General features: G+C 39.0%; 1 protein-coding gene across 1 annotated transcript; it reads right to left on the bottom strand.

Annotated features, from left to right (window-relative positions):
- Positions 1-11,738: 11,738 nt before the first annotated feature.
- Positions 11,739-12,377, bottom strand: LOC127078903 (uncharacterized). The gene has a single exon (XM_051019318.1). The coding sequence runs from the start codon at positions 12,375-12,377 to the stop codon at positions 11,739-11,741; it is 639 nt and encodes a 212-aa protein (XP_050875275.1).
- Positions 12,378-12,619: the final 242 nt, after the last annotated feature.

The raw sequence follows: 12,619 nt of genomic DNA, 5'->3' as shown, positions 1-12,619 counted from the left end.
GCACAAATCATACAATTCTCGATTTAAATATCGAGCCCAATTTCAAATACCCTTGTAAGTCGATTGCTCTTAGCATCGCCATCAACCTCACATAGCTTACTCTTGGGCTTTCTTACAATGAAACCTATTCGGTTATTGATTAATCGAGTAGATGAAATAATACACTAAATAAAATTCATTTCATTCAAACCACTTTTCAAACCATTCAATTTCAAAAGAATTTTCTCTTTTAAAACATAAACTTGGGATGAAAAGGAGATAGTAAGCGTACGCTTCACTATTTCTCAAGCACTTGAATAGTTGGCGTATGCCATATTGCGGGAGTTCTTGTCACCCGATTAAGTCTTAAATCACACAATTTCAAATCACTTTTCAAAATCAAATATAATTTCCAAATTCAAATTATTCAAACCATAACAATTCAAATCATAATGTTTCAAATCATTTCTACAAATTCCAAATCCTTTTAATTCCATATTTTGGATGAAAAGGGGAATAGTGAGCATCCGCTTCATTATCTCTCGATTATTCGAATAATTGGCGTACGCCATATTTCTCGGATTTTCGTCATTCATTTAAAACCCTAAAACTCCATAAAATTAAAATCACTTCCCCAATTAATTATCAATTCTAAAAGCTCTATTAATCTTTGAATGAAAAGGAGAATAGTGAGCATCCGCTTCATTATCTCTCGATTATTCGAATAATTGGCGTACGCCATATTGCTCGGATTTTCGTCATTCAAACAAAACCCTAATAATCATAATATTTCAAATCATTTCTATAAATTCCAAATCCTTTTAATTCCATATTTTAGATGAAAAGAGGATGGGAGGCGTTCGCCTCACTATCTTTCGATTATTCGAATAATTGGCATACGCCACATTGCTCGAATCTTCGTCATCAAATCAAAACCTATCAATACAAAATTCAAACTATTTTCGCAAATCCTATACAACATCTAAACATATTTTTTTACAATTTAAACTTCGGATGATAAAAGAGGGGAGGCGTACGCCTCATCCTCTCTCGATTATTTGAATAATTGGCGTACGCCATATTGCACAAATCATCGACTTCCGACTAAAACACGTTAAATAAACTTGGATAAGAGAATAGGTGGCGTACGCCTCATTATTCTTTGGATAAGCAAGTAGGGGGCGTACTCCTCACTACCGTGCATATTAAACATCCACAAATACAACTTTCAAAATAATTCGAACGAGAAAAGGAATAGAAGGCGAACGCCTTATTACTCCTCGAAAGAATTGGACGATTGGTGAACACCATATTGCTCAATCTTTCGTCGTTCTTCAAAAACATCTCAAACAAATCAAACTAACTTCTCGCCCCGAGCGATCGAAACGAATCAAACCCAAACACATCAATTCAACTCGTCACCCCCGCGTGACCAAAACTCCTTTCAAAGGAACACTGTTAATCCTTTCTAATGCGCACAAAAAACCAGTGCTAGAGCCTCCACCGAGAGTAGACAAACCAGCGTTTAGCCATTAGAACGCCGACCTATACAGTCGTTCATCAAAACAAAACCCACCAAATATTCGTAGTAGCCCGAACTACGAATGCTCTGATTTCCTTATTGCACCATAAGGATACGTAGGCAGGAGATTGTTGTATCTTCGCGAGCACACTAATAAAAAACCTCCCATTTCCCCCTCCTGAGGTCTTCATCCACATCTATCATCAATTCTAATCACTCGAAGCAAGCAAATAACAGTCAATTAACAGTCAAATAGCAAAATCAGACTAAAAGGTTCCCGTTGAGTACAACGGACGTAAGGGGTGCTAATACCTTCCCCTTGCGTAATCGACTCCCGAACCCGAATATGATTGCGACGACCATTATTCTGTTTTTCAAAGGTTTTCTCGATATTTTCCTATTCCTTCATTGGAATGAATAAAGTTCGGTGGCGACTCTGTTCGAACAACATTTTTTCCGCGTTCCATCGCGAGGGATCGCATTATCTCTTTTTTTTAGGTGCGACAGGTATCGCCCAACAGAGTCGGAACGGGATTAAGAGTAGAGAAAATCCTAATAGCGTTCACATCCACAAACTAGTCGATGTTAGGGAATAACACTAGTCCATAGATGAGAAGTACAAATATGGCTTCAAAGGCGTCCTCACTCATGACCTTCCCATACATAGTAGCTTGAGCAATGAGGAACTCAGAAGGGAGACCTTGAATTCCTCCTTTGGTAGTTATATGAGCATCAACCAGAGATTCATCTATGTGTAACATGTCTGCTATCTCTTGAGAAGTGGGAACCCTTTCCAAGCCACTAAATGGCAACTGATCCAGAACAGGTATACCCACAAGATAAGCATACTCCTCAAGTGTAGGCAAAAGCTGAAAATCCGGAAACGTGAAGCAACGGTACAAAGGATCGTAAAACTGCACCAATACACTCATCAATCCTTCATCTACCTGAGTGGTCAGAAGAGGAAGAAGCTTCCCGAAACGAGCCTTGAAACCCAAGGGATCTAATACATAAGATGTAAAATTCCTTAACTCTTTCAAGTCTGGTTGTCTGAAACTGTACTTCTTTGTATTCCTTCTTTGTCTTTCCATGTCTGAAAATTTTGCAAATAGACCCCTTAAGTTCTTTTGAAAATTTTCTTATTATTTTGATGATATGGATGCAAATGGGTGCATGAATGCATGAATGCAACAATTACACTCAAGGATCAAGCAAAGCACACCAAACAAAGGTCATGGGATGGATCATGTTATCCTTAATATCAACCATCCATTTTGGTGGATTATGGTTTACACCTTATCAACACCCAAGTTCCATTGATATTAAGGATTCATGAACGAATCAACCATGAATCAAGGGTTTGTTGCAAGTCACGAGCATGGAGTTTAGGTTAAGAACCACCCAACGGGAGTGTACTAAGGTTTAAACCTGCCGAACATGTTCTACAAAAGGTTCCCATAGTCATCATCCCATCTTTTGGATATTATCGGAGAAACGACTACTCGTATTCCAAAAATGTTCTCAAGAGAGACTCTTATGAGTGTAGTATCGCGTAACAATCGTATCAAATCTTACACTTGAACGACTTTCGCACTACATCCTACGAATAGGCCAAGATGGGCTTGGTAAACTAAGGTCCTTGGCTTCTAAGGTCTATATTGGAAAGAGTAATGTCTAACCACAACTACTTGTGTGACATTATTGATCCCAACATGACCTCCACCACGTGAATGGGCTTGCAAGTCAACTTGCTAAGGAATAACTCCACATAAGTCGACAAGACTATGCCATTCTCCTATCCTAAGTGCACTCGAGTTCGGGTATAGAACTCATCTCACAAAGATCACCAACCATACAAGGAATTAATATTCCAGCAATTCAATCATTACATACAATACAGTAATCCAAATTGCACAAAAATATGTCACACAAAGAAAAATATACAATACAACAAATATGAAAAGTAGGCAAAACCCACTAGGCAAATTATTCGTCCCCAACAGAGTCGCCATTTTTCTGTAGCGGGGTATTCGTTACCATTAGAGATATTGACTAAATCCAAGGTAAATCATACAAGTCGAGTCACCACCGCACTTCTATTTATCCAAAGGAATGGTTAGAAAGTGAACAAAAACCTAAAAGTTTTATCGAATCAAAAACTAGTAAAAATGTCAGAGATCTGGGTAAGGGGGTTGGTTATGCAATGGGAAGGTGTTAGGCACCCAAAGCATCCTAGGGAGCCCTTTTCACATTTGTTGCAAAGGTTGTTGTTTTTTTTTTTGAAAATTTATTTGTGCAAACATGATTGAAGGGATGAGAAAAGCGTGTATGTTTATCTAATGTACTACTTACTAAAAGAAGGGTCAAAAGAAAATGACTCGCACGGACGTCGCATCCACTGCATACGTATCTCATATGAATCTGAGAATCAGAGTCTTCGTAGCTCGGCTACCTATGGGTTAAAGAGGAGTGTGCTCGCTAAGACATCGCTTCTTATGCCTACGTATCTCATCTGGGATGAAAATCAGAGCAAAACGTAGTTCGACCACCTATGGGGTAAGGGTTGTGTTTTGGGGTGAACGACGTTACTACGCAATCTACCGGATGCTCGACCTTTGGAGACTTACTCGCCTGTAGTAGAAGGAGATAATGTGTTCTTAGGAGAAGAAAAATCAATGAGTTTGGGGTGTTTAGGGATGCTCATGCAAAAAGGCAGTCCTAGATGAAGGAACCGCGCTACCTTAAATGACATGCCACGAGAGGCTATACGAAACCTAAGAAATCGGTAACATGTGGGAAAAGTAAAGGGATCGAGAGATCTACCGTACGTATAAAGATCCGAAGTAACAACAATTAAAGAGATAAGAAACCCAGAGATCTCTCAAGCTAGCACCATCAAAGAAAGTGAGTCAGTACAGGTAATCGGAATAAACCTCCAAGTGGTATCCCACAAATAAAGTGGAACACCAGGCAAGCCATCTGTACAAGAGTCATATGAGCCCTCACAAAATAAAACTCAACAAACAGGTTAGAGAAACAAGATAGGGTAATCAAGAGTTGCCCCCAAATCAAAATGTAACCACGTGAATCATGCCATTAAAATTCACAAAAAGCTCACAAAAAGCAACCAAGGGTAGGAGGCCTAAACCTCTTGTCAAACACATGCATCAAAAGGGTATCGAATTCACCCATAATACCTTATACATTCAGAGCATTCAAATTAAAAGCATAGAGTAATGGGGATAAGGGCAAACCTGACTGGAGAGATCGAATGAAATTGAATTGCCCGGTTGAGTTTGCAAAGCACTCTTAGGGTTTATATGAGAGGGAATTGGTTCTTTGCAGATGAGTTCCCTTCAGTCTCTGGAGGTTGCTCTGAACTCTGTTAGCTCTTCTCTCACTATCTTTTTTCTGCCAGGGAAATAGGAATAGAATTCCCTTTTGTTTCACTGAAACTCTGAATTTATAACCTGATTTTTGTGGACCTGTGGGCTCAAATGAGAGAGGCCCAAGTCCAAAATTTTTCTGTTATATTTTATTTATTTATTATTTTTTATTATTATTATTATTATTATTATTATTATTATTTATTATTATTATTATTTTTTTTCGTTCTTTTTTTTTTCGTTTTTTTTAAACACGTGGGCTTCGCCTAGCGAGCATGACAGTTCAAGAAATTCCTCTGAGCGTAGGTGATTCTGGTGGCTTTTCTTGGGACTCGCTAGGCGACCCATTCTGCTCGCCTAGCGAGCATGACAGCTCATGAATAAACTTTTGCTCCTTCAAGATTAACGTTTTGACTGACGAATAGACCCCATTTGAACCTGTTGCAAGTATCTCAAACCATTCCCTTGTGTTGATTGATCATCTAAATAGAATCCACAAAGTGTCTTGGATGATACTCAAGCTTCAAACAAAAGATGTTAGTGACACATTTTTGTGCTTTTGGTTAGTAAACAAAAGTAAGAGAAACAATGATGTATAATTCAAGCATGCTTGGTGATCTCAAATCAATCACAAGGAGTCCCACCCAAAGGCAAAGGGAACCAAGATGCTAAAGATCCTTGAGGCTATGCAAATGCGATGTTATGATGCCATGAGGGATCTTAGGATCAAAATTGGGGTCTTACAGTCTCAACACAAATAATTAATGAAATAATTCAAACGTCTCAGAGAGAAACATAAAATGTAACAAAATAACTTGTCCCTAGTGTTACATATCAAAGCGGCGCCAGAGCTAAAAGACTCGAAAAATAATAAAGTAAATGAAGAGGCCTCAACACCATCCTTCAGCTCAACATAGCTAGTGCTCTTCTACCTGAGTATATGTATCACAAGAGTACCAAACACCACAAACAAAATAATCAGGGGGTGAAAATACGTTCAAAACTTTCAACGGTGTATAAAGCAATAAAGGATAACACACTCAAACATCAACATATTCATCTCATTCACAATCATCACTAATCACCAACATACTTATATATCATTTACAACCATCACCAATCATAAGTGCAATTGTGAATGTAATGCATTCATCAACTCATTACCAAATGCATATGGTACCAATCTACTCACCAATTTAGATGTCAAAGTTATATTACTGATCAATCTCATCACTAATATTTGGACATCAGAGTTATGTTACTTAATTAGTCTCATCACCAATCATCACCAATTACCTATTTCTGATATACATGATGCGTGAAATGCCACAACAATATAATACAATAATCATCACCAACGATTCTTCTTCGAACTACACAACTCACCAATTCAGCATACCATGTAATGATAACTCAACATAACACACATAATCATATCATTATTCATATAATACTCACTGACAGATGGTATTTCATAACAACACTCAAGAGAGTCAACTCATGACTCACCATAGCTCATACATGAATTTTTACTTTTATTCGAGAAATTTAAAGTCACCAGGTATACTCTAAATCTCAACTAGATTACCTTTCAACTCAACTCTGAACATGTCAGATATCTCAATACATCCCTCACTTACTCACCCAACACCAACATACCGACCCTACTCATCAAAATCACCAAACAACTACAAACAACAATAAATAGTCATCACCATCGGAAATTACTCGAAAAATCGAGACAACCGCTCAAAATCGGCCAATTCTAGGGGTTGACGGTCAACCCGTCACCATGCTGACAGTCGTCACCCCACCCGTCGACCTCTCTCTTTCTCTCTCTCTCTCTCACACACACACACACACACACACACACACACACATACACATAACTCGTTACTCTACTGACGCTCGGGTGAAAAACCCAACTCCGGGACCATAACAGTCGCCCCATCACTATGCTAACGCCCACCAACTCTCCTAGATGCACGACAGTCGCCCGACCATGCCGATGATGCCCGTCAGCGTCGTAAAGATTGTGGAATCCATAATTTCCAACATTGGAATACTTCCAAAACTCCGATTTTGATTCCAGAAACCCCAATACGTTCATAAACTTATCATACAACATATATTGAATATATAACACATCAAGTACGCACCAACTACACATTAATATTAATTTATCATGAAGATTAACATTATGTTCATGTCACCAAAACCACATAAACAAGAACATCACCAATATGAATTTCACATATAATTTGCATGCAAATTACAACACTTATCACAACATAAAAACAAATTCATAACATCATAATCTAGAGAGGTATGCATAACCATCTCAAGGATTCAAAACTTCAACAATGGAGGATTTGGGAAAACAACAAGGAAGAGGGTTAATACCCCTTTCCATCCTTTATGAAACATACACCCATAGAAGAATAATCCCCCTTTACCTCAAATTTGCAGAAAAATTAGAGCTTTTTTCTTTGAATCCTAAGTCTTGCCCTTGCCTCTCAAAACCTATTTTGCTCCAAAATTCTACGTACTGCATAACATATTTTTGTCTCCAATTTCCTTTTAAATAAAAAACCTAATTCTTTTGTTTTAGTTATTTTTATCCCCCCTCATAACGAGGTCGATTGGGGAACTGCCTAAACAAATCCTTGTGTACTCTCTCTATCTCTTTTATTTTTTAATTCGTAAATTGTCGATTGATTTGATCACCGGATCAATATAGTTTGGATCATAATTTTGATTACATTTTGAAAATTGTTTTTGTTGCATTGATCACTAACCATTTGGTTGTGATTGGATTTCTTAGAATAACAAACACCATATAAAATTCCAAACTTTATTTTTCACACACCAAATGTTCGACAAATTGTTTGACTTAGTTATTTGTGTGTGGATATCATTGGAGATAGACTTTTACTATTGTAGATTATTCAATTATTGTGTTTAATTGTTGTTGATTGACTTGTGGATTATTATCATAACACGCCTTTACGTATATCCGAACTATTCAATAATAGGCTCGGTTAGACGATTTTTGATCTAGTAAATATTTGAAACTTGCTTCCGCAACATAAACTTTTCTAAGTCAAATTTTCAGATAAATTTTTAACTTGGGATCTATTCACCCCCATGTAGATCTAGGCCTATCGTCTAACAAGTGGTATCACGAGCTTCAGTTGTTTCTGGTCTTAAGACTTGCTTATTAGATAATGGCTACGAACCTAAAGGGGCGTATGATAGAGCACCTATTTTTACCGGCAAAAAGTATGGCTAATGGAAAGCTCATATGTGTATCCACGTCACCACCGTTGACAAGGGTATATGGGATGCAAACATCAATGGTTCAAATGAAATTACAATGACCAATGATGAAGGTGTCACCATACCAAAACCGAAAAGTCAATGGAATGATAATGATAAGAGGTTATGGTCACATGATTGAAAAATACAAAATATTCTCATATTTGCTTTAGGTGTTGATGAGTATTATCGTGTTTCTCATTGTGGTACCGCCAAAACTATGTGGGATGCATTAGAAGTTGCCTATGGGGAACTAATGAGGTCAAATAAGATAGAATCAATACATTAAACCAAGAGTTTGAACTCTACCGTATGAAGTATGGTGAAACCATTGCCAACATGCAAAAGATATTCACACATCTTATTAATAGATTGAATGCTCTTGGTAATCCTATCTCCAATGCTATTATGACTAACAAGGTTTCAAGATTGAAAGGAATTGTTTTCCTGCTGTTTTCATTAATCTGTATCCATATATGTACAATGATCATGTGTGACCAATATAGAAGCCTCTTAACTATACATCAATTATTTGCTTAAAATAGATTAGGAAGGTACTGCCTATTCTATGAATGGAAAAGATACAGATGTTATTACAAGAATATTCTAACAAATATTTTGGTCTATCACACCCCCGCAGTGGAAGCGGGAGGTTCTCGTACGCTGAGACTGGTCCAAAAATCATCAAAAAGTATGCGCGGGAGCCCTTTAGTAAATATGTCAACAATCTGATGACGTGATGGGATATGAAGAACTCGAGCTTGACCGCGAGCCACCTTCTCGCGAACAAAGTGAATATCCATCTCGATGTGCTTCGTCCGTTGGTGTTGAACGGGGTTGCCGGAGAGGTATATGTCACTGACATTGTCACAATACACCAACGTGGCTTTTGGGATCGGAAAATGTAGTTCTAGGAGAAGATTTCAAATCCAGCATGACTCGGACACGACGTTGGCTACCCCTCTATATTCAGCTTCAGCACTAGAATGGGAGAGAGTAGGTTGTCGTTTAGATGACCACGAGATAAGATTATCACCAAGAAAGACACAGTAACCAGATGTTGAGCGCCTTGTGTCAGGACAACCACCCCAATCCGCATCAGTGTAGGAAGTAAAACTAGAGATGGATGAAGGGTACAGATGTAAGCCGAAATGCAGAGTGCCTTATAGGTAACGCAGAATGCGTTTTAGAGAATTCATATGTTCTATTTTGGGAGCATGCATGTGGAGGCATATCTGCTGGACAACATATGAAATATCTGGTCGAGTGAATGTGAGATACTGCAAAGCACCTGCAAGGCTCCGATAATGAGTGGGGTCCTCAAGCGGAACACCTGATGAGACACTGAGTTTTTGTTTGGTGTCAACAGGTGTGGCAGACGATTTGTAAGATGACATGCCGGCCCGATCAATGATCTCTGCTGCATAATTTTTCTGACAAAGAAAGATACCACATGTATGTCTGGTTACTGCAATGCCTAGAAAATAGCTAAGAGGGCCCAAATCCTTCATGACAAATTCTGAAGCAAGGAGCATCATGATGGATTTCCGAAGATCATCAGTGGATGTGGTGAGAATGATGTCATCGACATATAGAAGAATGTATGCCATGTCCGTGCCTTTGCGGTAGATGAATAAGGAATGGTCGGTTTTGCTGTGATGAAAGCCTATGGTGGAGACATAGTCAGCAAATCGTTGGTACCATGCTCGAGGAGCCTGTTTGAGGCCGTATAATGATTTTTTTTAGAAGACAGACGTAGTCCGGGTGAACATGATCACGGAAACCCATGGGCTGATGCATATAGACTGTCTCATGAAGATTGTCGTGTAAAAAGGCGTTCTGGACATCTAACTGATGAATGGGCCATGAGTTTGATAAGGCAATGCTGAGAACCATCCGGATAGTTGCTGGTTTAACCACAGGGATGAATGTTTCATCATAATCTACTCCAGCTTTTTGAGACATGCCATCACCAACAAGACGAGCCTTATAACGCTCAAAAGAACCGTTAGATTTCTTTTTATGACGAAAAATCCACATAGAGCGAATAATATTAACATCACAAGGTCGTGGGACCAAATCCCACATCTTACTTTTAATAAGAGCATCAAATTCTTCCTGCATGGCAGATTTCCAATGTGGGTCGGACAAGGCTAAATGTGGATTTTTTGGAACGGGAGAGGGTAAGAGGTCATGGGCCGAGGCAGATAGGTTGAACATGCGTTTGGGTTTTGAAATGCCACGCATGCTTCATGTTGTTATGGTCCTTTCGATTTGGTGAGTTGGCTGGTCATTTGTTGGAGGTGGGTCGGTTGGGATGATGGTGTGCGGAACATGGTTATTGTTTGGGGAAGTAGTTTGGCTTGTGGCTGGAGGGTTGGCTGCAATTTGTTGCAAAGTTTGATTTTTCCAGTGATGTATGCGGAAAGGATGTAAAGTATCATCAAAGAGATCATATGCATTATTAAAGGGTAAATGTAGCTTAGAAAAGGGAAATTGAGTTTCATCAAAAACTACATGCCGTGAAATAATTATTTTTCTATTTGACAAATCATAACATTTATATCCTCTGTGATTGGACGGGTAGCCCAAGAAAACACACGGGGTAGAGCGAGGTTGTAATTTATGGATACTGGTAGAAGGAAACAGTGGATAGCATAAACAACCAAAAACCCGGAGGTGTGTATAAGTGGGATCCCGATGAAATAAAATATGAGTAGGTGACTTATGATTAAGAGATTTATGTGGGAGAATATTTAACAAGTAAGTTGCCATTTGAATAGCATGATGCCAAAAAGAAGTGGGCATGAAAGAATGGACAAGGAGAGTGCGAATCATGTTATTTATGGTGCGTATTTTTCGTTCCGCTTTACCATTTTGAGAAGAAGTATGCGGGCAAGAGAAACGAAAAATAAGACCATTAGCATCGCAATATTTTCTGAAAGACTCATTGTCAAATTCACGTCCATTGTCACATTGAAAACATGTGATGGTTTTATCAAATTGAGTTTTAATGAGAGAAGTCAAGGATGAAAACATAGAGTAGACTTCGGATTTTTTGCTAATAGGAAAAGTCCACAAAAAATTAGAGTAATCATCCAAGAATAAAACGTAATATTTATGCCTTACTGTGCTTAAAATAGGAGAAGTCCATAAATCGCTGTGCATAATATCGAAAGGCATTAAAGTATGAGATTGAGAAGCATAAAATGGCAATTTAATATGCTTCCCAAAGACACAATAGTCACAAACAGATTTTGAAATTAAATTGTTACAACCAATGAACTTATTTTTGCTAATAGATCCCAAAACAGATGAACCCGGGTGTCCTAAACGGTTGTGCCATAAACTGGAAGTAAGAGCTGCAAAAGTGGATGGATGGGAGACTGAATAATTATTCGTGATGGGATAAAGATCCCCAATACTATCACATCTCATTAGTGGCATCCCCATCTGAAAATCATTCACAGAGAATCCAAAAGGGTCAAAAGTAATAGAAACATTATTGTCAATAGTGAGACGTCGCACATAAATTAAATTTTTAATAATTTGCGGAGCATGTAGGACATTTTGTAGTTTAAAGGTTTTGTAGATGTGGAAAGGGTTGATTGTCCATAACCACGGATTGGAATTTGTTGTCCACTACCAACAATAATATTTTGATTTGAATTACTCATATTAGAATAAGACGAGAGATTACCTTGTGATGCCGTCATATGAGAGGTTGCTCCAGTATCCATATACCACTGGCCATCGGGAGGATTGAGGGACATGGTGTGCATTGCGGCTTCAATATCCATGGGTGCTAGAGAAGGAGTGTTGGCTGCATAGGCTTGCGGACGTGGACCTAATAGTCCTGGTTGCTTTGGAGGACCACTTGGGCGAGTCCATTGAGAAGACGGATATGGGCAAGGAGGGAGTCCCCATGGTGGTGACATCCAACCCCATTGATATTGCTGCCAGGGAGGGGGAGGAGACTGCCATTGTGAGGTGTTCGCTTGTAGGGACGGTTGACCACCACCACGTCCGCCGCCACGTTGACCACGTCCGCTGTTTCTACCGTAATTGTTTTGGTTTTTATGAGCAGAATTTCGGTTGTTATTCTTCTTGCCGTCGCGGTTATCATTATAGGAGGAGGGTTCAGTAACATCCTTTGGTTGTGTCGCAACCATGGCAGCTTGTGGCCGGTAGCCGCCATCTTAATTAGACCGACTTCTTCAAGAGTAAGCATAGAGCGGGCCTGATAAAATTATGGAAGAGGCTTGCTTTGCCGAATTAGTGTACCGACCCCTTTGTATGCATCAGTGAGACCGGAAACAAGTTGGAGAACGAGTCGCTGATTAGAGACAGGGGCTCCAACGTTCTTCAATTGGTCAGAAAGTGTTTTGAGTCGTTGATAGTAAGCGGAAGCGGT

This window comes from Lathyrus oleraceus, chromosome 5 (genome assembly GCF_024323335.1).
Source record: "Lathyrus oleraceus cultivar Zhongwan6 chromosome 5, CAAS_Psat_ZW6_1.0, whole genome shotgun sequence".
Classification (NCBI taxonomy): domain Eukaryota; kingdom Viridiplantae; phylum Streptophyta; class Magnoliopsida; order Fabales; family Fabaceae; genus Lathyrus; species Lathyrus oleraceus.
This window is presented reverse-complemented; position numbering and strand designations above follow the sequence as displayed.

Bases quoted from the DNA above. Each gene is read 5' to 3' on its own strand.
- LOC127078903 (XM_051019318.1), bottom strand. From the start codon at position 12,377: ATGGTTGCGACACAACCAAAGGATGTTACTGAACCCTCCTCCTATAAT.